Source organism: Salvelinus alpinus, chromosome 3 (genome assembly GCF_045679555.1).
Source record: "Salvelinus alpinus chromosome 3, SLU_Salpinus.1, whole genome shotgun sequence".
NCBI classification, from domain to species: domain Eukaryota; kingdom Metazoa; phylum Chordata; class Actinopteri; order Salmoniformes; family Salmonidae; genus Salvelinus; species Salvelinus alpinus.
Window position 1 is genome coordinate 76,831,595 of NC_092088.1, and position 27,095 is coordinate 76,858,689.

At 44.5% G+C, this 27,095-nt stretch overlaps 1 protein-coding gene and 1 pseudogene across 4 annotated transcripts; one reads left to right on the forward strand and one right to left on the reverse strand.

Annotated features, from left to right (window-relative positions):
* Window positions 1-903: 903 nt before the first annotated feature.
* On the forward strand, window positions 904-12,889 carry LOC139569850 (disks large-associated protein 5-like; annotated as a pseudogene).
* Window positions 12,890-15,874: 2,985 nt separating this feature from the next.
* rsph10b (radial spoke head 10 homolog B) lies at window positions 15,875-27,059 on the reverse strand. Of its 4 annotated transcripts, none has more exons than XM_071394172.1 (19): window positions 26,731-27,057; window positions 26,471-26,546; window positions 26,286-26,354; window positions 26,019-26,192; window positions 25,819-25,904; window positions 25,581-25,701; window positions 25,271-25,447; window positions 25,035-25,179; window positions 24,769-24,902; window positions 24,421-24,610; window positions 24,112-24,220; window positions 23,910-23,989; window positions 23,675-23,823; window positions 23,414-23,521; window positions 18,576-18,821; window positions 18,370-18,469; window positions 18,147-18,266; window positions 16,383-16,596; window positions 15,875-16,190 (listed from the first exon to the last, which is right to left on the reverse strand). In XM_071394172.1, exons 1-19 carry the CDS (start codon window positions 26,979-26,981, stop codon window positions 15,995-15,997), a joined length of 2,745 nt encoding a protein of 914 aa, XP_071250273.1. In that variant the 5' UTR covers window positions 26,982-27,057; the 3' UTR covers window positions 15,875-15,994. The 4 variants fall into 4 exon arrangements, with proteins under 4 accessions (XP_071250273.1, XP_071250272.1, XP_071250274.1 ...); XM_071394171.1 differs by having other exon boundaries at window positions 24,112-24,223; XM_071394173.1 differs by lacking the exon at window positions 18,147-18,266 and having other exon boundaries at window positions 24,112-24,223; window positions 26,731-27,059.
* Window positions 27,060-27,095: the final 36 nt, after the last annotated feature.

The following is a 27,095-nucleotide window of genomic DNA, read 5'->3' on the forward strand; positions in this document are numbered from 1 at the left end:
TGCACCCACACAGAGAGAGAAAAAAATAGAGGGGAGGGAGTTCAAACTTTGGTTCAATGATGACGCCATTGCCTTCTAGGCTTGTTGTACATCGATTACCCCTTAGGTACTTACAGTTGTTTTGCCCACAAACACACACGTCAAAGTATCTCAGAACATGTTTGAAATCATTAGCCTATCAGCGCGACGCTCCCGACCAGAAATCAGCCACTCAGCCAATTGGCATTGCCTAGCAGAATTTAGAATGTTCAAAACTGCCCCGCCATGTTGTTATTTTGAGTTAACGAACTTGGAAGTCGTTTATCTGACTACCCACGTCCAAAAAGGGTGCTAGCTGGACAGCTATAACTTTGAAATCACCACTAACAACTCCTTTTTCCAACAGGTAAGAATGCACAATGATGAAATACTATGTTGGTAAATGTTTCTCATTAACGTTAATACTAAATAAATCAAATCAAATCAAATCAAATCAAATTTTATTAGTCACATACACATGGTTAGCAGATGTTAATGCGAGTGTAGCGAAATGCTTGTGCTTCTAGTTCCGACAATGCAGTAATAACCAACAGTAATCTAACCTAACAATTCCACACTACTACCTTACACACACACACAAGTGTAAAGGGATAAAAAATATGTACATAAAGATATATGAATGAGTGGTGGTACAGAACGGCATGGCAGATGCAGTAGATGGTATAGAGTACGGTATATACATATGAGATGAGTACTGTAGGGTATGTAAACATAAAGTGGCATAGTTTAAAGTGGCTAGTAGTAAATACAGTGGCTAACATTGACTGCGCCTAACGTTATTTTGCTAGATAGCTACAGTATACAGTCACAAGATAATCAATGTATTTGTCTATAAAACGTGTAAGTAGCTAGTAGTTCCAAGCATTGTATTTATATTTGTCACAGGATCATGAACTCCATGGAAGCTCGTTTCGGCCACCTGCGTCAGCGTGACACCAGTGTGGACATGCTGCGGGTGAAGATGTTTCGGAGACGGTCGCAGTCCCAGAAGGAGAACCGAGACAAGGCCCTGAACAGCCGCAGACACCTTGACAATCTCACGGAGTTGGAATGTTCTCAACTGGACATGTCGGTTGCTGAAAATGTGTCAGTAGTCCAGGAAAATGTACCGAATGCAAAACAAGTGAAAAGTGAGTTGTTTTTGTGGTGGTTCTGTTGTGCATTCGTGGTTCACTTATTTAACAATCTGAACAGTATTCAGTAGGTCAGGGGTTCCCAAACTTTTTTCATTCAGGCACCCCCTTCCAGCATTTGAACACCCAGCCGTGGGTGTTCAAAATGCTTCAGAGTTCAAGTAACAGGCACAGACACATCTCAACATCAACTGATCAGAGGAGACTGTGAATCAGGACTTCATGGTCGTATTGCTGCAAAGAAACCACTACTAAAGGACACCAATAAGAAGAGACTTTCTTGGGCCAAGAAACAGGAGCAATGGACATTAGACTGGTGGAAATCTGTCCTTTGGTCTGATAAGTTCAAATTTGAGATTTTTGGTTCCAACCAGTTGAGTCTTTGTGAGCTACAGAGTAGGTGAACGGATGAACTCCTTGTGTGGTTCCCACTGTGAAGCATGGAGGTGTGATGGTGTGGGGATGCTTTGCTTGTGACACGGTCAGTGATTTATTTAGAATTCAAGGCACACTTAACCAGCATGTCTACCACAGCATTCTGCAGCGATACGCCATCCCATCTTGTTTGTGCTTAGTGGGACTATCATTTGTTTTTCAACAGGACAATGGCCCAACACACCTCCAGGCTGTGTAAGGGCTATTTGACCAAGAAGGACTGATGGTGCTGCATTAGATGACCTGGCCTCCACAATCACCCGACCTCAACCCAATTGAGATGGTGTGGGATGAGTTGGACCGCAGAGTGAAGGAAAAGCAGCCAACAAGTGCTCAGCATATGTGGGAACTCCTTCAAGACTGTTGGACAAGCATTCCTCTTGAAGCTGGTTGAGAGAATGCCAAGAGTGTGCAAAGCTTTCATCAAGGCAAAGGATGGCTACTTTGAAGAATCTCAAATATAAAAAATATTTTGATTTGTTTAACACTTTTTTGGTTACTACATGATTCCATGTGTTATTTGAAAGTTTTTATGTCTTCACTATTATTCTACAATGTAGAAAATATATTTTTTTAAATAAGAAAACCCTTGAATGAGGGGGTTTATCTGTCCAAACTTTTGACTGGTACTGAAAACATACATACAATGATTGAACAAAAATATAAACACAACATGTAAAGTGTTGGCCCCATGTTTTATGAGCTAAAATAATATATCCCAGAAACCTTCCATACCCACAAAAAGCTTATTTTTGTAAAATGTTGTGCACAAATTTGTTTACATCCCTGTTAGTGAGCATTTTTCCTTTGCCAAGATAATTCGTCCACCTGACAGGTGTGGCATATCAAGAAGCTGATTAAACAGCATTGTCATTACCCCTATGTGAAAAAGTAATTGTGCCACCTTTAGCGACAATGACTCCAACCATACACTTGCTGTGGTTGTTGATCAGTCTCTCACGTCTCTTCTCTGATACAGAGCAGAATTAATGGCCGTCATTGTAAATAAGAATTTGTTCTTAACTGACTTGCCTAGTTAATTAAAGGTTTATTACACAGGTGCACCTTGTGCTGGGGACAATAAAAGGTCACCAAAATGTGCAGTTTTGTCACACAAAACAATGCTACAGATGTCTCGAGTTTTGAGGGAATGTGCAATTGGCATGCTGACTGTATGAATGTCCACAGAGCTGTTGCCAGATAATTTTATGTTAATTTCTCTACAATAAGCCGCCTCAAATGTTATTTTAGAGAATTTGGCAGTACGTCCAACAACCGCAAACCACGTGTACCAAGCCAAGACCTCTACATCTGGCTTCTTTATCTGCTGTATCGATACTAACAACCCTTACTGCTGATGTGCAAACCCACAGTTTCAATCTAAGACTTTCTGCTCAAACTGTCAAAAATCGTCTCAGGGAAGCTCATCTCCGTGCTCGTCGTCCTCACCAAGGTCTTGACCTGACTGCAGTTTGGCGTCATAATCAACTTCAATGGGGAAATGTGCACCTTCGATGGCCGCTGGCACGCAGGAGAAGTGTGCTCTTCACTGATGAAGCCCGGTTTCAACTTTACCGGGCAGGTAATGGGACCCATCGGCATGTTTGGTTTTCACCAGGCATAATGGGAACCATCTCATCCAAAAAGTTGACTCAAGTTTGCCAAAAAGCACCTGGATGATAAAGACTCTTGGAAGAATGTTCTATGGACAGATGAGTCAAAAGTATAACATTGTGGATGACATGGGTCCCATTATGTCTGGCGAAAACCAAACACTGCATTCCACAGTAAGAACCTTAGATCAACCGTCAAGCATGATGGTGGTAGGGGATGGTTTGCTGCCTCAGGACCTGGACGACTTGCGTTAATAGAAGGAACCATTAATTCTGCTCTGTATCAGAGAAGAGACGTGAGAGACTGATCAACAACTACAGGAAGTGTTTGGTTGGAGTCACAACCAGTTATTGAGTGTAAGGGGGGCAATTACTTTTCACACGGGCACAATTATGTATTGTTATTTGTTCACTCAGGATCCCTTTATCTGATATTAGGTTTTGGTTGAAGATCTGATAACATTCAGTATAAAAAAATATTCAAAAGTAGAGAAAATTAGAAAGGGTGCAAATGCTTTATAACTGCACTATATATATATAAATCTTTATTTATTTATATATATTTATTTATTATTTTGTGGGGACCCCCGCACCCCCCTACTGACCCAAGGGATGTGCTCCCCACAGTTTGGGAACCACTGCTCTAGGTAATGTTACTGGCTACAATATTTTATTCTCTGAAACTGTGGAGTATGTCTAAAAAATGAGCCTGAGCCAACTTCACCCTCATGCCTCTTCATCCTCCACTCCCACTAACATTATGTAATCCCACACTGATCTATTTTCTCTCCAACTCCCTCCTTCTTTTTTCTCAGACGCTGCAGTGGAGGAGCGAATGAAAAAGCTTGCCCGCTACAAAGAGAAGAAGGAGCTTGTGAAGGAGAAAGAGAAGAGGGCAAGGGAGAAGAAGGGGGTGTTCAAGGTTGGGCTGTACCGGCCAGAGGCCCAGCCCCTGGTCCCTCTGCCGCAGGCCCCAGTTGCCACAATCAAAGCCAGGGTGAGAGGGCACAGCTTAAGACTGACTCAGTATACTGCTGACATGTCTATAGATGTTATATCCATTGTCCTTGGGAGTCACTGTTCAATCATTGATTTGATGAAGATGTAATTGACTCATCACCGGAGGTTCAACTTCGATGTGCCCAAAATTGATTAGCATATAAGAATAGAAGAACTGGTGTTCTTAGTGGTTGTTACATGGCCATAATTTGGCCGTTCCCCCCCAACCAGGCAACAACGCCAGTGGTCCAGCCCCAATCCACCAGAGTGACTCGCTCCACCATGAGGCAGCAGGCCCCCAAGGTGACTTTTTTCCTGCCAAGTCTACATTTGTTCTGCACATGTCTTTATATAAGATTTTCTGTCACATTATTTAGTCAAGAACTACAATAGCTGCTTTTTTGAATAACCATATAATTTACAATATGCAGTTTTTTTCTCTGTTCCATTGACCTTGGCAACACAGCCTATTGACACTCTCCCTGTTTCAAGAAAAGGTTGGTGTTTCTTTACCCCCACTTTACCTCTAAAACAATTAGTCCAGCCTTTATCATCTTTAAATTGTTTGCTTGATTCAACACTTGCTGACCCTTGACCTCTACCTGGTTCTGGCTTAGTTGAACCAGCTGTGGTCAGGTCAGCCAGAAGGACCAGGATTGCTATAGGTAACACTCCTAACCATGACAACAATCTGTCAACTGTACTACACACAGCTATTCTTTATGTTACTCTCCACGACTTTTGTTTTGCCAATTATTTGACCCTGATAAACATATCCTTGACTCGTAACTCATGACTGTTATTTTTCCACTTTCCTGCAGTTGAACCAGTAGTCAGAGCCCCATCCACAAGGTCAGCTAATAGGCCTCGGGTCTCTGTGGCCCCTGTGGCAAAGGACAAACCTGCTGCAGCTCCCAAGACCAGATCAAATGCCAAGCAGTCTGCAGCACCACCTGTTGGCAGAGGGAGGAACACCAGGGGTAAGCATTGGCAGCTGACGTCACCACCTTGTTATGCCCCATTCTTTAACAATATTTTTGGGGGGTTTTCGACATGTTAGTTCTGCATTCAAAAATAATGATTTGGCATTCTCTTTAGGAAATGCTATGAGCAATAAGCAGGCTGCTGTGAAAGTGGACAAGCCATTAGAGGAGCCTAGGGGTGCCAGCCCCACACCCCCTAGTGCAGAGGAGCAGGAGGATGAGAAGATGGTAGAAGACCTTGTTCATCCAGCTCCAGAACCTGTCTCAGCCCAGGCCGACTGTATCCCCCCTTCAGCCTCCAACTTGTCCTCATTCGCCCCCCAGGGCTTTGTGTTCCAGGCCCCAGCCATCCCGTCCTCCTTTAACCCTCTCACTCCCCGCTCTGCAGACTCCTTTTTCAAACCCAGGTAACTTTGTGTGTGACTCCTCACATCTATGGACCTTCATCCTCTCTATGGACCTTTATCCTCTCTTCTCTTGACCTTTATCCTCTCTCTGCACCTTCTCGAATGGCATTGGAGGAAGCATTTACCTCAGATTTTCTCTTCCAATGGGGTTTGAGAAGTCGAGGAGAGGATTCGAGGAAATCCTTTTTAGGGCAGCAGGTAGCCTAGCGGTTAAGAGTGTTGGGCCAGTAACCGAAAGGTTGATGGTTGGAACCCCCGAGCTGACTAGGTGTAAAATCTGTCCATGTGCCCTAATTGCTTCTGTAAGTTGCGTCTGCGAAATTACTGAAATTTTAATATTTCTTCACTCTTTTCTGATCAGTCTATATCCCTCTAACATATTAACTCTCTCTATTCCCTTTCAATAAATTCATATTTACTAGGTTTAGTCATATTCATTTCTTCAGAGAATGAAAAACTGGTTGATATACCATTACTACTTATTAAAATATGACAGGCTGTCATTTTTTAGCTTTGTACGTATTAAACTTTTTTCATCCTCTCCAGTGTCTCAGTTCTACACCCTGTTCCACTCTGGCCATCTGATAACCTGGTGCCCAAAATGGAGCTCAGTGCCCTCTCTCCTGCCAAGTCCCCTGTTCACTCCCCACCTCGCCCTTCTCCTACTCTTGCCCCTCGGTGTCTTCCGAGTCCCAAGGAACCAGCATGATGTGTCCTACTTCAGGTGAGGGTTAATATGTGAAACCAAGTCATCAGCTATGTTCCTGACTCAGACTAGTATTGGTGTGTCATGTGAATGTCTGTCCGTGTGTCTGTCAGGTTAGTGGTAGTCAGTGAGACAGAGAGGCTGACAGAATTTTGTCAGCAGTGGGAGCCCAGGGTGGATGATGCCTTTGTCCCTGAAGAGAGTGAGTGACTCATGTGTTTTATCCATTATATGCTGTGGATTCTGATTTCTATAAGCAAAAAATACATCACACCACATTTCCTCAATGTATCCTTCTCTCTCAATACCTTTCCTAACTGTGTTGACCTCCATCCCTGTGAAGTGTGTGACCGTATGCGTACGGCGGTGGGCCAGGCCAGGCTGCTGATGAAGGAGAGGTTTGGTCAGTTCTCTGGCCTGGTGGATGACAGTGAGCTGGGCAGAGAAGATCACCACCTGCACTGACCTGCAAGGCTTCTGGGACATGGTGTACTACCAGGTGGGTTAGTGACTAGGAGGACAAGGTCTCCTACCATGTGTGTTAATGAGGACATGGTCTACTGTGTGTGTAGAATTAGATGAACAAACAGTCAGACACTGGTGGTTAAACTCTGTTTGTGCCTGTCTGTTAACACTACAGCTAAACAATACTAGCTACCTCCAGGAAGAATTACCACCTAGATTGGTACAGCATCCTGAAAGGTTGAAAATGTGGATTCAAGCTTTCTAAAAAGGGCAACCCCTCTTCTCTCTCTCCACTTGTTTGACTCTTCCTCTTTCAGGTAGAGGACGTGAACAAGAAGTTTGGTGCTCTGAAGGAGGCAGAGTCTAAAGGTTGGCAGGAGGAAAGCAAATCCCCACCACGACAGAGGAAGGTGGTCAAGAAGCTGCCCTCTGCTCTGGTGGCTAAGCCTGCCAGTGGTGCTGTCGCCAAGTCTCGTCTGGTTGCCATCAAGGCTGCAATAAAGGCCAAGCAGCAGGCTGCAAAGGCAGCGCAGGCCGCAGGGCCAGGCAGTGCTGTGGACGACCCTGCTCCAGCTCCCGAGGACCCCCAGGCGGAGACCCAGGCCCCAGAACCATCGGTGGTGATGTTCCAGGGAGGCTTCTTCCAGGTGGAGAGTCCTGCCAAACTCACAGGTGAGACTCGTACCTCCACCGTTCTTCACCCAAGCTTCCCCTCAACTGCTGTGATGCTCAGAGATATTGTTATGTTCTGTTAATTACTGATGTCCCCTTTAAGAATGGAGCACCCTTGGTCATGCGCAGTGTTCTATGTTATTCTGGTACTAACTCGTTTTAGTAAATGTGAAGCTCCAGTTCAATTTCTTGTATTCAGAGTCTTATTATATAAATAAGTAATAAGAGCTCAGACAATACAATGGTGACGAGGATGATTACCTGCAGTGTGCATCACGAATGCAGATGGAGCTCGTAGGAAGAGAGGAAGTTCATCCACCTCTGGCCTGCTCGCTACCTCTGAGGAAGTACAGCTCCCGCTCAGCCCAGTCAAAACTGTTCGCTGCTCTGGCACCCCAATGGTGGAACAAACTCCCCCACGACGCCAGGTCAGCGGAATCAATCACCACCTTCCGGAGACACCTGAAACCCCACCTCTTTAAGGAATACCTAGGATAGGATAAAGTAATCCTTCTAACCCCCCCCCCCCCCCCTTAGAGTTAGATGCACTATTGTAAAGTGGTTGTTCCACTGGACATCATAAGGTGAATGCACCAACTTGTAAGTCGCTCTGGATAAGAGCGTCTGCTAAATGACTTAAATGTAAATGTAAGATTTTGACCCTGTAAGAGAGGAAGATGTTGACCCTGTAGCACAACAGCTAGCAAGCAGTGACGACGAGGGGAGAGCTGACGAGAACGAGGCGGCAGATCAAAGACCCGTGGAGCCGGAGGTAAAGAGAATGGCATCGGGAAAATAGATGTGTTTGATGACACGCAAGAAAACTGGGCAACTTACATTGAACGACTGGAACAGTACTTCATTGCAAACGACATTGCTGATAACAAGAGAGTACCAGCGTTGTTGAGTTTAATTGGCCCAAAAACATACAGTTTGCTAAGAGATCTGACTGCCTCTCTGAAGCCCTCCAATAAAACATTCACAGAGATTGTGGAGATATTGCAAAATCACCTATCACTCCTCATCGTGGAATGTTTTTGTTTCCACAAGAGAGATCAGAATGAGGGGGAGGGTGTTAGTACATATGTAGCAGAGTTGAAGAAACTGTCTGAACATTGACAGTTTGGAGAGAACCTAAATGACACATTAAGGGATAGATTTGTTTGTGGACTGAAACATGAACACATTCAAAAACGTTTGCTCACAGAATCAGATCTCATGTTTGAAAAGGCTGTTGAAATTGCTGTGGCTATGGAAATCGCGACTAAAGATGCATTTGAGTTGCAAAGTAAAAGAAATACTGACCTATCACAAACTTCCCTGCACAAGTTCACGCAGCCGACAGCGCCCCCGTGTGGCCGAAAAATGCAACAGGTGTGACAGAGATGGTCACAGAACAGAGGACTGCCGTTTCAAAGACGAAATTTGTCACAAATGCAGTAGAAGGGGGCACATTCAAAGAGCATGCAGAGCAAAATTCAGTCACAACAGGAAAACTGAGAAAAGTAAAGGGTCTGTGAATGCACTAGCAGAGAACAGTGGCAGTGATTCAGATGAACGATTAATTGGTACAATGGACTTAAACACAGTGACTTCTCCCAGCAGTAGCATAATATGGGTGACACCAGATATCGAAGGCAAACCCCAAATGCTCCACACGTTCCAGTCCAAAGAGAAAGGCACAGACCAAACACTGGAACACTTGCGAAAGAAATACAACACAGTTTTCAGTGATCAGATGGGAACAGTAAAAGGCTTCACAGCCAAACTTGTACTAAGAGATGACGCAACCCCAAAATTCTGCAAAGCCAGATCTGTTCCATACTCCCTGAGACCAAAGGTGGAAGCGGAAATCGATTGCTTGCAGGATACAGGGATCCTGACGAAAGTGGACAGAAGCGAATGGGCCACACCCATAGTTCCTATTGTGAAGAAAGACAGGTCTGTTAGAATGTGTGGGGACTTCAAGGTAACTGTGAATTCAATGTTGCATGTGGACCAATACGTCTGGATGACATCTTTGCTGCACTAGCTGGTGGGAAACACTTCAGTAATATCGGTTGAAGAGAGCTCCAAACAGTACCTGACAATAAACACACACAAAGGTCTATACAGGTATAACCGCCTGGTTTTTGGCATTGCATCACCCCCAGCCATTTGGCAATGAACTATTGACCAGATTTCGCAAGGAATCCCAGGAACCCAGTGTATCCTGGATGACATGATCATAACAGGACGCACCGACAAAGAGCACCTGGCTAACCTGGAAGAGGTCCTGAAAAGACTGAAAGAGTATGGTCTACAGGAAAACTTACAGAAGTGTGAGTTCTTCAAAGACAAAATTGTCTTCTGTGGACATGAAATCGACCGCAATGGATTGCACAAAACACAGTACAAAATCGAGGCAGTGGTACAGGCACCACGACCACAAAATATCACAGAAGTGAGATCTTTTACGGGACTGATCAATTACTACAGAAGATTTTTCCCAAACCTTTCAGCAGTATTCCAGCCTCTAAATCAGCTCCTGGAAAAGAATAGGACATGGCGGTGGACAGAACAGTGTGAAAATGCGTTTCTTGAGGCAAATCGGCTCATCACATCTGAACAGGTCCTGATGCATTACGACCCTGAACTGCCAGTGAAGTTGGCTTGTGATGCGTCCCCTTATGGCTTAGGGGCCGTCCTTTCACACGCACTGAAAGATGGGTCAGAGAGGCCAGTTGCATTTGCGTCACAAACATTGAATGATGCAGAGAAAAACTACTCACAAATCGACAAAGAAGCACTGGCGCTAGTGTGGGGCGTCAAGAAATTCCACGCATACCTATATGGCAAGCGTTTCACACTGGTTACAGATCACCAGCCGTTGCTTTCCATTTTCAGTCCAAAGAAAGGCATTCTGGGAATGCCAGCAGCCAGGTTACAGCGATACGCCTTGTTCCTCCCAGTCATATGAATGACATTGAGTTTAAGCCGTCGTCCCTCCACACAAATGCAGATGGATTATCCAGACTGCCGTGTACAAGAGAAAGACAAAGGAGTGTGGATGCAGTGGACATTTTCCATACCGCTCAGCTCGAGGCACTACCGGTCACAAGCAGTTATCAAACAGGAGACAAGGAAAGATGTGACCTTGTCAAAAGTGTACACCTACACCATGTCAGGATGGCCAGCTACAGGCAGAAAGGAGCTGACTCCGTATTTCCAGCGGAGAAACGAAATTACAACGTACCAAGGATGTTTGATGTGGGGAATGAGAGTCATGATACCCCAGAAATGCCAACATCAGGTTTTGCAGCAACTACATGAAGGTCATGTTGGAATTGTCAAAATGAAGCTGCTCGCAAGGAGCCACTTCTGGTGGCCCGGTCTGGATCAACAGATAGAAAATATGGCAAAGAACTGTAGCGGATGTTTGGAAACCCTTCACATGCCTGCTCCTGTCCCAGTCCACCCTTGGGAATGGCCCACAGAGCCATGGCAGAGAATTCATGTGGACTACGCTGGTCCCTTTGAAAAGCACATGTTTCTGGTTATAGTTGATGCCCATTCCAAATGGCCAGAGGTGTTTTGCACTGACTCCTCCACCTCAGCTCAGACGATAGTGTCTCAGAACAACGTTTGCACGCTTCGGATTGCCGCTGCAGCTGGTAAGTGACAACGCCGAGGCTTTTGTAAGTGACGAGTTTACAAGATGTCAGTAAATGGAATCAAACACTCAACCTCAGCTCCGTACCACCCTGCCACCAATGGGCTGGCAGAAGGCTTTATGCAAACCCTAAAGCAAGGACTCCGTGCAGCAAAACGAGACGAAGGGACTTTGCAAACAAAACTGGCCAAGTTCCTGTCACGCCAAGTTCATGGCCTCCTACCGAAACACCCCACATGCCACGACAAATGAAAGCCCAGCCGCACTGATGTTCGGGAGGCCTCTCCGCACACAGCTGGACATCATGAAGCCAAACAGGCGTAATGAAGTGCTGAACAAACAAGCCAAGATGCTCTCCGGTGGCCGGGAGCGCCATCTCCAAACAGGACAGGAAGTGATGGTGCGAGACTACAGAAGGGGAGGGAAATGGACAAGAGGGACCGTACATACACAAACGGGACCCAGAACTTACCAGGTTCAAGTGAGCACAGACATAATGTGGTGGCGTCACATTAACCAAATGCATTCCACAGAAAACGGCACAACAATCGAGAGAGAACAGGCACAGAGAGCTACTGAGTGACACACAAGGAACTGTAGAGGGCGGTGGGGCAGTAAAGAGACCCCAGGCTGAAAGAAAGGAACGTGTTAATGAAGGTGTTGCTATAGCAGAAGCTATAAAGGAACAAGCACACACTGAGGATGTTCAGGAGCCTCCAGACAATCCTAGGCGCTACCCAGAACGAAGGCACCGTCCACCAGACAGACTGGACTTATAAACAAACAAACAAAAACGAACTGTTCAAATTAAAAGATGCAAAATAACTACAAGTTCTGGGAAATGTTGTGGTTTGGTAAAAGTAACTCTGATTGTATAAGAGAAGGAATGTTATGTTCTGTTAATTACTGATGTCCCCTTTAAGAATGGAGCACCCTTGGTCATGCGCAGTGTTCTATGTTATTCTGGTACTAACTCGTTTTAGTAAATGTGAAGCTCCAGTTCAATTTCTTGTATTCAGTCTTTCTTATTATATAAATAAGTAATAAGAGCTAAGACACTACAGATATGGAGGCAGATGAAGATGCGTAGAATGGCAGGCCGAAAGGATGGCGGGTTTGCTCGAACCTGGAAGACCCCTGACCTCTCCCTCTGTCAGTGTTTGAGGTACCTGGTAAAGCTGTATAGAGCTCGTTAGTTGGGCATGGACTGATTGCTGTATGGTCTGTGTCTTTCCAGAGTCTGTGAGGAGATCCACCCATGTATCTGCCATGCCTCAGGCATCTCCCTGTTCAGTCACCAAGTTCTCCACCCCCGGCAGAACCCGCCACTCCAACACTGCTGCAGCTGCACACGCCTCCCCTCTCCCCCGTCTCACCCATACCACTACCTGCTCCACCCTTACCCTTGCTCACCCCACCCTCACCACTGCCTGCTCCACCCTCACCCCTGCCTGCTCCACCCTCACCCCTGCCTACCTGTTTAATGCCACCCCACTCCGTACCCCTCACCCTGATCCTCAGTTCTACACCCCGGCCCCCACCCAAAGTAGCCCCACCAGAGTCTCTCTCTGCATCTCAACAGTCAAAGAAGCTCTGGACACCCAGTCAGAGGAAGGCCCCAGCAACCAACCAGAGCTAGCCTCTGTGCAGAATGTCACTCCTGACCAACCAGAGCCCGAGAGCATGCAGGAAGATGTAGCTTGTGACCAATCTGAGGTTGTTTCAGAGCCCACTGTTTGCCCTGAGGAGCACTCCGAGAGCTGTGAATCACCATCCAACAGCTGACCAATGACGAACAGCATCGAGAAGCCTTCAGCCAATCGGTGTTGGCCACAGAAGAGCCCAACCAATTAGAGCTCCAGGACAGAAAAGAGGCTTTAGAGGCCTACGATACCAGCCTACCCATCTCATCATGGCTCCCAGTCTCCCCATCTCCTCAAGACTAACCCCTCTCACCCTCACTGCCCCACTACCATGGAGCAGAGTCCTATCCAGTCAGGAGCCCTGCCTTCAGCTTCACCCTCTCCCCCACCCCAGCCAGGCCAAGATTTACTGAGGCCTGCCAATCTCCTCTCCTCCCCCTGCTTGGTGCCCCCCTCCTCTCCTCCTGCTGTCCAGGTCTCCCTCAGCTTCCCAGCTGATGCCGACGTACCAGGGACCGTGGCTCCAGACACTTCCATCACAGAGGTAAGTGTTTTGTTAAAGAAGATGTCTCATCTTAATGTATTACTAAATTACTGGCAAGAGTTCATCTGGGTTTTCTTCTCAAAATACACAAGGGTCTTCCGGGGTTGGACTTTGAGCGCTACCTCCAACCTGTAGTGAGGTGTAGCCTGTCACCACGGGAGCCAGCTGTTGCAGAGGAGATGCTGTCGCCCATGGTGATAGACGTAGAAATGGAGAGTCCGTTTGCTCCGTCTGAAGAGACCCCTCAGGAGGAAGTGTCGACTCCCACAGGTACTGTGTGTGTGCTTGGATACGGTTAGTCTTAGATATTTGTATTCCTTATGGTGGATTTGTTTTCATTTCCCGACTTCACTCCCATCACAGCATCTCCCAGTTTCACACAAATGTTCATCCCACGGATCACACAGGTTAACTTCCTTGTTTTACTCTCTTCTTTCTCTCGTGTGTGTGTTAGTACCAGTCAACTGTTTGGACACACCTACTCAATCAAGGTTTTTTCTTTACTTTTACTATTTTCTACATTGTAGAATAATAGTGAAGACATCAAAACTATGAAATAACACACATGGAATCATGTAGTAACCAAAAAAGTGTTAAACAAATCAAAATATATTTTACATTCTTCAAAGTAGCCACCCTTTGCCTTGATGACAGCTTTACACACTCTTGGCATTCTCTCAACCAGCTTCATGAGGAATGCTTTTCCAAGTCTTGAAGGAGTTCCCACATATGCTGAGCACTTGTTGGCTGCTTTTCCTTCACTCTGCGGTCCAACTCATCCCAATTGGGTTGAGGTCGGGTGATTGTGGAGGCCAGGTCATCTGATGCAGCACTCCATCACTCTCCTTCTTGGTCAAATAGCACTTACACGGCGTGATGGGTCATTGTTGAAGAACAAATGATAGTCCCACTAAGCGCAAACAAGATGGGATGGCGTATTGCTGCAGAATTCTGTGGTAGTTATGCTGGTTAAGTGTGCCTTGAATTCGAAATAAATCACTGTGTCACCAGCAAAGCACCGTCATACCTCCTCCATGCTTCACGGTGGGAACCACACGAGATCATCTGTTCACCTACTCTGCATTTCACAAAGACATGGTGGTTGGAACCAAAAATCTCAAATTTGGACTCCTCAGACCAAAGGACAGATTTCCACCAGTGTAATGTCCATTGCTCGTGTTTCTTTGCCCAAGCAAGTCTCTTCTTATTATTGGTGTCCTTTAGTAGTGGTTTCTTTGCGGCAATTCAACCATGAAGTCCTGATTCACGCAGTCTCCTCTGAAAAGTTAATGTTGAGATGTGTCTGTTACTTGAAATCTGTGACGCATTTATTTTGGGATGCAATCTGAGGTGCAGTTAACTAATGAACTTATCCTCTGCAGCAGACTGTGGGTCTTCCTTTCCTGTGGTGGTCCTCATTACATTTACATTTAAGTCATTTAGCAGACGCTCTTATCCAGAGCGACTTACAAAGAGCCAGTTTCATCATATAGCTTGATGGTTCTTGCGACCGCAATTAAAGAAACGTTCAAAGCTCTTGACATTTTCCGGATTGACTGACGTTCATGTCTTAAAGTAATGATGGACTAACTTGTTATTTTACCAAATAGGGCTATCTTCTGTATACCACCCCTACCATGTCACAACACAACTGATTTGGTTACTACATGATTCCATATGTGTTAATTCATAGTTTTGAGGTCTTCACTATTCTACAATGTAGAAAATAGTAAGAAAAAAAAACTGGAATGAGTGTGTCCAAACTTGACTGGTACTGTAGATATACTGAATGTACAAAACATTATGACACTGACCAGGTTAAAGCTATGATCCCTTATTGATGTCACTTGTTAAATCCACTTCAATCAGTTTAGATGAAGGGGAGAAGACTGGTTAAAGAAGGGTTTTTAAACCTAGTGTCAATTGAGACATGGATTGGCACAACTCAATATTAGGAAGGTGTTCTTAATGTTTTGTACACCCATTGTATGTGTGTATGCTTTCATTTGGTGTTGAATGACTTTCTCACTTTGGTGTTCTGAAATACATACTTTTTTTGTTGTTTATTTCTTATTTTACTATTAGGTATGCATTCCTCAACTAACCCATGCTGTCCCCATTTCCTCTCCAGCCAGTTGAGTCAGACCTGTTGCTGTTCACCCCTGTTCAGATGGACAGAGTGAGACAGTCAATGTCAGAACGAGCAACTGATGAGACTGATTTGCATAACTGCTGTTGTATATTTTGCTACACTAGTTTATAGTTTCAAAAATATTATTTTTTATATGCATTGTTAGAATAGTTTTTTGTAACTTTCATTACACTGTTTTGTGCTATCTGTACTATTTTATTATTTAATACCAAAAAGGCACCAGGTAGTGTTAACTATTAACCACATTCTATATGGAGCCCAGGTGTTCAGGTTTTCTATACGAAATCAACTTTGTTGCTATATTGAATATGCGTGTGTAAATAAAATGTAGATTCTTCAAATTTGCTACCAACAGAATTTTTTTTTCGCCTCTTCTTCCACAATGACCAAACAATGACTGAATCACAAAACACGTGTCCCACTCCTGGAACTAAGTGTGAAATGGATGTTATTGACATCATAGAGGACTGTTATGACTGCTCTGAAAAGGTCAGTTTTTATCCAGGACTAAGTTTACTCTGGCCATACAGTTGTATGGATGGTCTGAGAGTCTATTTCCTCTTCTTCTTGGCTGCGGTGGCAGGCGACTGTTTGGTGATGACCACAGAGGTGGTGGAGGCCACAGGCGTCTGAGCCGCTGGAGATGGGTTAAGGTCATCCTCTGGCCCTTCTACTCGCTCTGCCTCCTCATCCTCTTCTTCTTCCCTCCGTCTCTCCTCCTCCTCTGCCTCCCACTGTTCCCTCAACCTGAAACATTTTTCATAATTGCTTTATTTGTTGTGGAGTTAACATGTAGAGCTTGTGTGGTGCTCACATCAAGGGCAGATTTCTTGGACTAAAAATATAACTTCCAATGGAGATTCTCTGGGGCATCATCTGGATAACAGTTTGGATACAAACTGGATCAAGGGGCCTCATGTTGTCTCAGTAGCTGCCTACCTGGCGTCTTCCTTGGCCTTAGCCAGAGCGATGCGGGCTAGTGCCGTCTGCCTCAGCCTCTCTTCCTGCACCTCCCTCCTCAGCTCCAGGCTGTACTCGTACGCTGGGAAGAACCTCTGGGTAAAGAACTGGTGGGTCCTCTGGACCCAGCTGTCCAGTTCAGTCTCAGAAGGGCAGGAAGTCATACCTGCTCCACTCCTGTCTTCAACAGGCTCTGGTTAGGAGACACGGCAGGTGTGAGATTGGCATGGCAATTAAACATTTCAATGATAAGATATGTACGTAATATCGCTACTGATTTTCTGAGGTCAAATTCTTCCAAATTAGTCTAGTATACACTGTTGGTCCCATGTTTCATGAGCTGAAATAAAAGATCTCAGAAATTTTCCATATGCACAAAAAACATCTCTCAAATATGTTTATATCCCTGTTAGTGAGATTTTCTCCTTGGCCAAGATAATCTATCCTCCTGACAGGTGTGGCATATCAAGAAGCTTATTAAACAGCATGATCATTACACAGGTGCACCTTGTGCTGGGGGCAATAAAAGGCCACTAAAATGTGCAGTTTTGTCACACAATGCCAGACATTTTGAGCGAGAGTGTAAATGGAATGCTGACTGCAGGAATGTCCACCAGAGCTGTTGCCAGAGAATTTAATGTTAATTTCTCTACCATAAGCCACCTCCAATGTCATTTTGGAATATTTGGCAGTACATCCAACAGGCCTCGCAACCGCAGACCACGTGTAACCACGCCAGCCCAGGACCTCCACATCCGGTTTCTTCACCTGCAGGATCATCTGAGACCAGCCACCCAGACAGTTGATGAAACTGGGTTTGCACAACTGAAGAATTTCTGCACAAACTGTCAGAAACCGTCATCTGCGTGCTCGTTGTCCTCATCAGGGTCTTGACCTGACTGCAGTTCAGCGTCGTAACTGACTTCAGTGGGCAAATGCTCACCTTCGATGGCCACTGCCACGCTGGAGAAGTGGTAATCTTCATGGCTTAATCCCGGTTTTAACTGTACCGGGTAGATGGCAGACGGCGTCGTGTGGCGAGCAATTTGCTGATGTCAATGTTGTGAGCAGAGTGTCCCATGGTGGCGGTGGGGTTATGGTATGGGCAGGCATAAGCTATGGACAACGGAAAACAATTGCGTTTTATCGATGGCAATTTGAATGCACAGAGATATTGTGACGATATCCTGAGGCCCATTGTCGTTCCTTTCATCCGCCGCCATCACCTCATGTTTCAGCATAATGCACAGCCCCGTGTCACAAGGATCTGTACACAATTTATAGGAGCTGAAAATGTCCCAGTTCTTACATGGCCTGCATACTCACCAGACATGTCACCCATTGAGCATGTTTGGGATGCTCTGGATCAACGCGTACTACAGCGTGTTCCAGTTCCCGCCAATATCCAGCAACTTCTCACAGCCATTGAAGAGGACAAAATTCCACAATCAACAGCCTGATCAACTATGGGAGATGCGTCATGCTGCATGAGGCAAATGGTGGTCACACCAGATACTGACTGGTTTTCTGATCCACGCCCCTAACTTATTTTTTAAATATTTTTTAAAATGTAACCAACATATGCATATTTGTATTCCCAGTCATGAGAAATCCATAGATTAGGGTCTAATGAATTTATTTCAATTGACTGATTCCTTATATGAACTGTAACTCAGTAAAATCTTTGAAATTGTTGCATGTTCCGTTTATATTTTTGTTCAGTGTACTTATTGTGTAATCTACCTGTGCTGGGGGGATGATCATGCGGAGGGTGTTTTGACACTTCGGCCTCCACTGCTGATCTAGCGCCACCTGAGCCCTCTCTCCTCTCAGTGTCTGACGAGTGGGTTGCTGACCCACCACCTGACTCAAACACACGCATACACTTTCAACAATGCCTCAAAGATGTGACCAGTCAGACTATACGGATATGTGAGTAGAGGAAAGATATGTGAGGAGAACACACCCCCAGTCTGTGATGTGAGGTTGCCTGCTGCGTTGGGACTCTGTCTGGGCTCCATCTCTTCAGGTGTAGACAACTGGAGAATCTCCTTGGATTTTCCCATCTGGGTAGAAAAATATTGAATGAACTAATTTAGACAAGGAATGGTCTCGATTTCCAGACCGCCATGTGAGATTATGTATAAATTTGACAGAGCTGATCAAACCAACCTCCAGTGATTTGACACTACCCACATCAGGAGAGATTTTTGATGGGTTTGATGACTTTGCAGTAAGTCCAGTCAGAGGGGAATGCCGCTGTGAGGACCTCTGTAGAGGGCTGTCTCTAGTCCTCTCCCCAGGGGAAACCCTCCTGGTGTCAGCCAGAAGGCAGCTGTCTGAGGATGTCTGACCATCCCTCTGATCGCTAACCTCTGCACAGCCCAGCAACGCCTCAAAGAACTCCAGGAACGTCATCTAGAATCAGGTTCACCATCAAACTTCCAATTAAGTTATTTTTTAAAGCATCTGAGATGTTTATTGTCATGAAAATTGCTACATACATTCAATCGTATTATTATTAGACTCCTAAACAGCTTCTATCCCCTGGCCATAACACTGTTAAACTACTGCTTCCCCTCATACCTACGATGCAGCTAAAATCCTTATTGATTAGATTTAGAACTACCACTACACTGCTGATGATTGATTATTGATTCCCATTCCCATTAGTATCTTTTTATCCTGCTACTGGTCACTATTACTTCTGTTTACATGTACAGTTGAAGTCGGAAGTTTACATACACCTTAGCCAAATACAGTTTTTCACAATTCCTGACATTTAATCCTAGTAAAAATAATCTGTTTAGGTCAGTTAGGATCACCACATTATTTTAAGAATTTGAAATGTCAGAATAATAGTAGAGAGAATGATTTATTTAATATTTTATTTCTTTCATCACATTCCCAGTGGGTCAGAAGTTTACATACTCAGTTAGTATTTGGTAGGATTGCCTTTAAATTGTTTAACTTGGGTCAAACGTTTCGGGTAGACTTCCACAAGATTCCCACAATAAGTTGGGTGAATTTTGGCCCATTCCTCCTGACAGAGCTGGTGTAACTGAGTCAGGTTTGTAGGCCTCCTTGCTTACACACGCTTTTTCAGTTCTGCCCACAAATGTTATATAGGATTGAGGGCAGGGCTTTGTGATGGCCACTCCAATACCTTGACTTTGTTGTATGCTTGGGATCATTGTCCATTTGGAAGACCCATTTGCGACCAAGCTGTAACTTCCTGACTGATGTCTTGAGATGTTGCTTCAATATATCCACATAGTTTTCCTACCTCATGATGCCATCTATTTTGTGAAGTGCACCAGTCCCTCCTGCAGCAAAGCACCCCCACAACATGATGCTGCCACCCCCGTGCTTCACGTTTGGGATGGTGTTCTTCGGCTTGCAAGCCTCCCCCTTTAACCTCCAAAACATAACGATGGTCATTATGGCCAGTTCTATTTTTGTTTCATCAGACCAGAGGACATTTCTCCAAAAAGTACAATCTTTGTCCCCATGTGCAGTTGCAAACCGTAGTCTGGCTTTTTTTATGGCGGTTTTGGAGCAGTGGCTTCTTCCTTGCTGAGCGGCCTTTCAGGTATAGGACTCGTTTTACTGTGGATATAGATACTTTCGTACCTGTTTCCTCCAGCATCTTCACAAGGTTTTTTTCTGTTGTTCTGGAATTGATTTGCACTTTTCGCACCAAAGTACGTTCATCTCTAGGAGACAGAATGCGTCTCCTTCCTGAGCGGTATGACGGCTGCGTGGTCCCATGGTGTTTATACTTGCGTACTATTGTTTGTACAAATGAACATGGTACCTTCAGGCATTTGGAAATTGCTCCCAAGAATGAACCAGACTTGTGGGGGTCTCCAATTTTTTTACGAGGTCTTGGCTGATTTCTTCTGATTTTCCCATGATGTCAAGCAAAGAGGCACTGAGTTTGAAGGTAGAAATACATCCACAGGTACACCTCCAATTGACTCAAATGAGGTCAATTAGCCAATCAGAAGCTTCTAAAACCATGACATAATTTTCTGGAATTTTCCAAGCTGTTTAAAGGCACAGTGAACTTAGTTTATGTAAACTTCTGTCCCACTGGAATTGTAATATAGTGAATTATAAGTGAAATAATCTGTCTGTAAACAATTGTTGAAAAAATGACTTGTGTCAAGCACAAAGTAGATGTCCTAACCGACTTGCCAAAACTATAGTTTGTTAACAAGAAATTTGTGGAGTCGTTGAAAAACGAGTTTTAATGACTCCAACATAAGTGTATGTAAACTTCCGACTTCAACTGTATATATTACCATTAGTACGCTGAGTATATCAAACATTAAGAACACCTTCCTAATATTGAGTTGCAACCCCTTTTGCCTTCAGAACAGCCTCAATTCGTCAGGGCATGGACTCTACAAGGTGTCGAAAGTGTTCCAAAGGGATGCTGGCCCATATTTACGCCAATGCTTCCCACAGTTGTGTCAAGTTAGCTGGATGTCCTTTGGGTGGTGGGGCATTCTTGATACACACAGGAAATTGTTGAGTATGAAAAACCCAGCAGTGTAGGAGTTCTTGACACAAACCGGTGCGACTGGCACCTACTACCATACGCTGTTCAAAGGCACAATTTCTGTCATGCACATTCACCCTCTGAATGGCACACATGCACAATCCATGTCTCAAGGCCTAAAAATCCTTCTTTAACCTGTCTCCTTCCCTTCATCTAAAATGATTGAAGTGGATTTAACAAGTGACATCAATATTGATCATAGCTTTAACTTGGATTACGCCTGTTCAGTCTGTCATGGGAAGAGCAGGTGTTCTTAATGTTTTGTACACTCAGTGTATATTACCATTAGTATTTATATATTCCTAACACCAGTCACTTTCCAGCTCTGTTTACATATCCCATCCATCGACCACTTATGCTGCTGCCATACTGTTTATTATTATCATTATTATTTATCCTGCTACCTGTCACTGTCTCCTAATCCCAGTCTACATGTGCCTATCTCCCTCAATACTCCAGTATCCCTACACATCGTCAATATGGTACTGACACTGTATATAGCTTCCTCTCTTATTTGTGTTTCCTTTATTATATACGGTATTAGTCAACTGTTTGGACACACCTACTCATTCAAGGGTTTTTCTTTATTTTTACTATTTTCTACATTGTATAATAATAGTGAAGACCTCAAAACTATGAAATAACCCATATGGAATCATGTAGTAACCCAAAAAGTGTAAAACAAATAAAAACATATTTTATATTTGAGATTCTTCAAAGTAGCCACCCTTTGCCTTGATGACAGCTTTGCACACTCTTGGCATTCTCTCAACCAGCTTCATGAGGTAGTCACCTGGAATTCATTTCAATGAACAGGTGTGCCTTGTTAAAAGTTCATTTGTGGAATTTCTTTTCTTCTTAATGCGTTTGAGACAATCAGTTGTGTTTTGACAAGGTAGGGGTGGTATACAGAAGATAGCCCTATTTGGTAAAATACCAAGTTTATGGCAAAAACAGCTCAAATAAGCAAAGAGAAATGACAGTCCATCATTACCTTAAGTCATGAAGGTCAGTCAATCAGGAACATTTCAAGAACTTTGAAAGTTACTTCAAGTGCAGTCGCAAAAACCATCAAGCGCTATGATACTGGCTCTCTTGAGGACAGCCACAGGAAAGGAAGACCCAGAGTCACCTCTGCTGCAGAGGTCAAGTTCATTAGAATTAACTAACTGCACCTCAGATTGCAGCCCAAATAAATGCTTCACAGAGTTCAAGTAACAGAAACATCTTAACAACTGTTCAGAGACTGCGTGAATCAAGCCTTCATGGTCAAATCCCTGCAAAGAAACCACTACTAAAGGACACTGATAAGAAGGCGAGAATTGCTTGGGCAAAGAAACACGAGCAATGGACATTAGACCGTTGGAAATCTGTCCTTTGATCTGATGAGTCCAAATTTGAGGTTTTTGGCTCCAACCGCCGTGTCTTTATGAGAAGCAGAGTATGTGAACAGATGATCTCCGCATGTGTGGTTCCCACCGCGAAGCTTGGAGGTGGTGGTGTGATAGTGCTTTGCTGGTGACAGTCAGTGATTTATTTAGAATTCAAGGCACACTTAACCAGCATGGCTACCACAGCATTCTGCAGTGATACGCCATCCCATCTGGTTTGCGCTTAGTGGGACTGTCATTTGTTGTTCAACAGGACAATGACCCAACATACCTCCAGGTTACTACATGATTCCCTATGTGTTCTTTCATAGTTTTGAAGTCTTCACTATTATTCTACAATGTAGAAAATAGTCAACATAAAGAAAAACTCTTGAATGATTAAGTGTGTCCAACCTTTTGACTGGTACTGTATATATATATATTTTTTAAATTAGTGTTACTATTTTGATATTGATTACTGCACTTTAGGGTAGAGCTTGTTAAGCATTTCAATGTACTTGTGCATGTGACAATAAAACGTGAATAAAACAAACTATTATTAGAAAGTTAGGGTCTCTTAATGCTGGTGAACCTGTTCCACCACCTATTTAGTACAGGAACCTGTTCCACTATACAAATACAAAGGAATGAATTAAATCAATCAGTTATGGGGCCTCCCGAGTGGCGCAGTGGTCTAAGGCAGTGCTAGAGGCACTGCCTTCGATCGGGAGTCCCATAGGGCGGCCACAATTGGCTCAGCGTCGTCCGTGTTAAGGGGGGGTTTGGCCGGGGGGGCTTTACTTGGCTCATCGTGCTCTAGTGACTGCTTATGGAGGGCTAGGCGCCTGCAGGCTGACCTCGGTCGTCAGGTGAACGGTGTTTCCTCCGACACATTGGTGCAGCTGGATCCGGGTTAAGCGGGCAGGTGTTAAGGAGCACGGTTTGGCGGGTCGTGTTTCGGAGGACGCATGACACGACCTTCACCTTCCGAGCACGTTGGGGAGTTGCAGCGACAAGATCGAAAATTGTGGAGAAAAAAATAAAATGATCAATTATTGAAGCGTTTAGCTGACCTCTAGGTCTAGGTTGCAGTAGTAGCGGTCGTAAGCAGCTGGGTTCTCTACAGAGAGGATCTCTAGGAGTTTCCCTGTGGTCAGCTCAGCATCAAACAGACTAAGGTCCTGTTGGTGGAACAGAACCAAGTTTCATCAATCAACTTTACATCATGTAATGTTAGGGTTGTGATGGTCAAGAAAAACTCAGAGCTCTAAATATGAGCACCCATCACCACACAACATCAGTGTGTGGTCACATTAGTTGAACGTCACAAGTACCTTAAACATCCATATGAAGTGCCTGACAGTCATGGTTTGGTCAGCTAGGGGGGTTGTGTTGGCTCTGCAGAAGGCCTTGTAGATCTCCCAGCACCTCCCAATGTAGTTGCCAGCAATCACAGCATGCATGGGGTTGGGGAACAACAGCCCTGCATTCAGTTCACAACAAGGAGAGCATGAATGTGGGTTACACTTGATAAAGAGTAAACAATGGTGTATGCATGCGTACCTGTACCTTTTACATTCTTGGCATTAGGGATGATGTTCTCCCTCATCAGCTTGGACAAACATGCAACCAGTATGGTATCAGAGGGCCTGGGAAGGAGAGAAGAGGCTCAGGAGTAGAGTACATGGTGTTGATACAAGGTTGTTACTACGGTGATTACAGTGTTACTACACAGGAGTAGGAGAGTACAGGATAGAAATGTTGTCCTTACTCTATGTCCTTATGGTAGGTGTTGTAGGCCAGAACCACAACACAGCTGAGGAACCTTCTGAGCAGCATGGTGCTGAAGGGAGAGTGGATCTCCTCGGAAGGGACATCCTCTGCTTTGAAATTAGTTCACAAAACAACAAAATGTAACAAGTCCTGCTCAGGCTACCCTCTGTTTTCACTACAATATGTTAGTCTCTATAATGTTAAGTTATCTTGTGATGAGACTGAAACAAATTAACAAAGCAGGATGAATTGGCCAAACATGAAGGGAGAAACAGGAAATGGGGTGGTTATTTCTCCCTGGCCTTACCACAGATGTAGCGGTCGACCTGGGCCAGGGTGATGCCTTGCTGGTGGATGCTACAGTCCTTGAGGAGTCTCCAGAGCTGCAGGCGGGACAGCAAGAAGGTATTGTCTGGGGACTGATCATGGCCCAGACTGCTGTAGAAGCTATAGATGGCCCTCAGCTCCGCTATGTGTCTCAGCACCACAAATTCCACCTGGCACACAGCGAAAGGGTCAACTCAGCGCAGAGTTGGGGTTGAAGCTATCATAACTTAGTTCAAGGATTGATATAATATATGGAATCTAATTTGACAACTGAATTGACACAAATTGAAATTGATTTTCATATGCTGTTGTGGTCAGTCCCATTGACCTGTTTGAGCTGCAGGTCTCTCTGGTTTTCTGGGAGGTTCTCCAGCAGAGCAGTGATGTCCAGAGCCATGTCAGGCCCAAGCAGGGCTGGACCACTGCCTGAGCCTCCTCCTGGTGCTCTTCTGGGGGATTCACCTGAAACACAGGACTTACTTTTACTATACTGGATAACCACATGAAAAATACAGGACCATTCCAGGGAGTTGATGTCAGATGAGTAATTTTATCAGACAGACATACATTTTCAGAGGGACTTGGTGCACTTACCGTCCTCAGGATGGGGAGTGTGTGTTCTAATCCCACTCAGATCAGGGGTGTTTGAACCATCCAGGCAGAACGCTGGGAACTCTGCCATGTGGTCGTCCACAAACTCCCCTTCAAATATGCGGCCATTTTTAAAAATGAACTTTCCCTAGAACGTTTAACAAGATCTTATTATTTACACTCCATATTGACATGTATTCAATTAGAATGATTACTCTATGGACATGTTCCCCCTTCACCTGTCCATGTTTTTTGTTGTCCTTCCACTCTCCTTTGTAAAGAGCCCCGCTTGCGTAGTAGAAGCTGCCCTGGCCATGCCTCAGCCCCTGGACAAAGTCCCCAGTGTACTCATTCCTTAGGGGATACTGAGAGCCCGTCACTCTCCTCAGGAACCATGTGTGGGTCCCCTGTCCATGCTGAAAGACAGAGGAGGATTTATCAGTCATTTATGTGAAGTTACTCTAACCATGTTTTCTTTCTCAAAAGCCAAATAATGGGTTTATTAATATATCATGTCATGGGAGATGAGGGTGATATGGTTTGACCTACCTGGACTCCATTCTCCCATATCCCGCTATACTGCTGACCCAGCGGCAGCCACCTCATCCTGCCCTCTCCATGTCTCACGTTGTTCCTCCACTGGCCCTCATACAGGTTCCCAGAGGGGTAACTTTGGCACAGCAGAGAGAACACATGACATGACACTGAAATAATTTAAGCATAAGAACACATTTGATGGGAGATCATTCACATGTGTAACACACTGTCTAAACACAAGTTCACCTACCATCGGACTCCCCATCCCTCTCTGTTATTGTTTACCAATTCTCCTTCATACCAGGACGTCGCTTCCTGGTTATAGTATATTGTACCCTAATAAAACAAACAAATATTGTAAATTAAACAACAACCCCACATTAAATAAACCTGCGGACAAGATGCAGGTTTATCTGACTTAAATTGCTCAAGACTGCAACAGGATCATACCTTTCCATGCCTTTTGCTGTGATGCCACTGCCCTCTGTATATCACAGAGGAATTAGCACACCTATATGTCCCCACACCATGGCGGATTCCACTGCACACCTCTCCCTCATAACAGCTACCATCCAGCCAGGTGTATGTCCCATGGCCCATGGGCACATTGAATGCAAACTCACCCTGTCATTATGAGAATCAAATGGTTCACAGATCACATCTGCAGTATAAGATTAACTAAGAAATGCATCTTGTAAAGGTGGTGGACCAAAATACCTCATATTTCACGCCATCTGCCCATGTGTACAGACCATGTCCATGCATGACTCCTACTGAAAACATACCCTTGAAGAAAAACAAAGCTTATTGATTTGATGTCATGTTTGCTGGTTCATTTTAGTCATCATGTAATGCTATACAATGTGATATAGACACCATATGGCAATGGCATAATGCAATACCTTGTAGACATGTCCTCCCTGAAAATATGCCACACCTTCTCCATGGAACTGCTCTAGATACTTTTCTCCCTCGTACCTGAGTGAGCACAGATTGCTTTTCATTGATCATGTAACAGTAGCTAGCTAACGTTAGCAGGCTTAGCAGTGTATGCCTAGGTTATTCTGGAAAAGAAACCCAACAACATGATATGAGGCATTATTTCATGTTCAGAGGCATTATTTCATGTTCATAGAAAGAGGCGTGATAAGCAATGGTTTACCTCTGGACAATAATATTAGGAAGAACAGGGACCTCATGAAATGCATCACCACTTCTCTCAAATTGTTTTTCGGCGAGTGGTGGTTGTGAAGAAAAGGAGGCAGTCATTACATCTGTTTCATGTTCCGACTCTTCATCTAACACGTGTGGTTCTGATACAACACCAGCATGGGAGCCATTTGACAAAAATGTACTTAATGACTGTTCGGGAGTTGTTTTCTCGGGTTTTTTCTTTTTATCCCCTTTCGCCATTTCACGTGTTCATCCAGACGATGCAATTCCATAAACATACCATGCATCGCAACCGAGGCGCCTGTTGCTAAGGAGCTCGGTACGGAATCCTCAGTATGTCAAAAAGCCAAGTCT

What these genes read in the sequence shown, in the direction of transcription:
- rsph10b (XM_071394171.1), bottom strand. Translation starts at nt 26,981, where the DNA reads ATGGCGAAAGGGGATAAAAAGAAAAAACCCGAGAAAACAACTCCCGAA. An exon ending in CAGATGGCGTGAAATATGAG is followed by an intron (nt 26,193 to 26,285) that starts GTATTTTGGTCC and finishes TCATAATGACAG; the next exon opens with GGTGAGTTTGCATTCAATGT. An exon ending in ACTGCAACCTAGACCTAGAG is followed by an intron (nt 18,822 to 23,413) that starts GTCAGCTAAACG and finishes ACCTGATTCTAG; the next exon opens with ATGACGTTCCTGGAGTTCTT.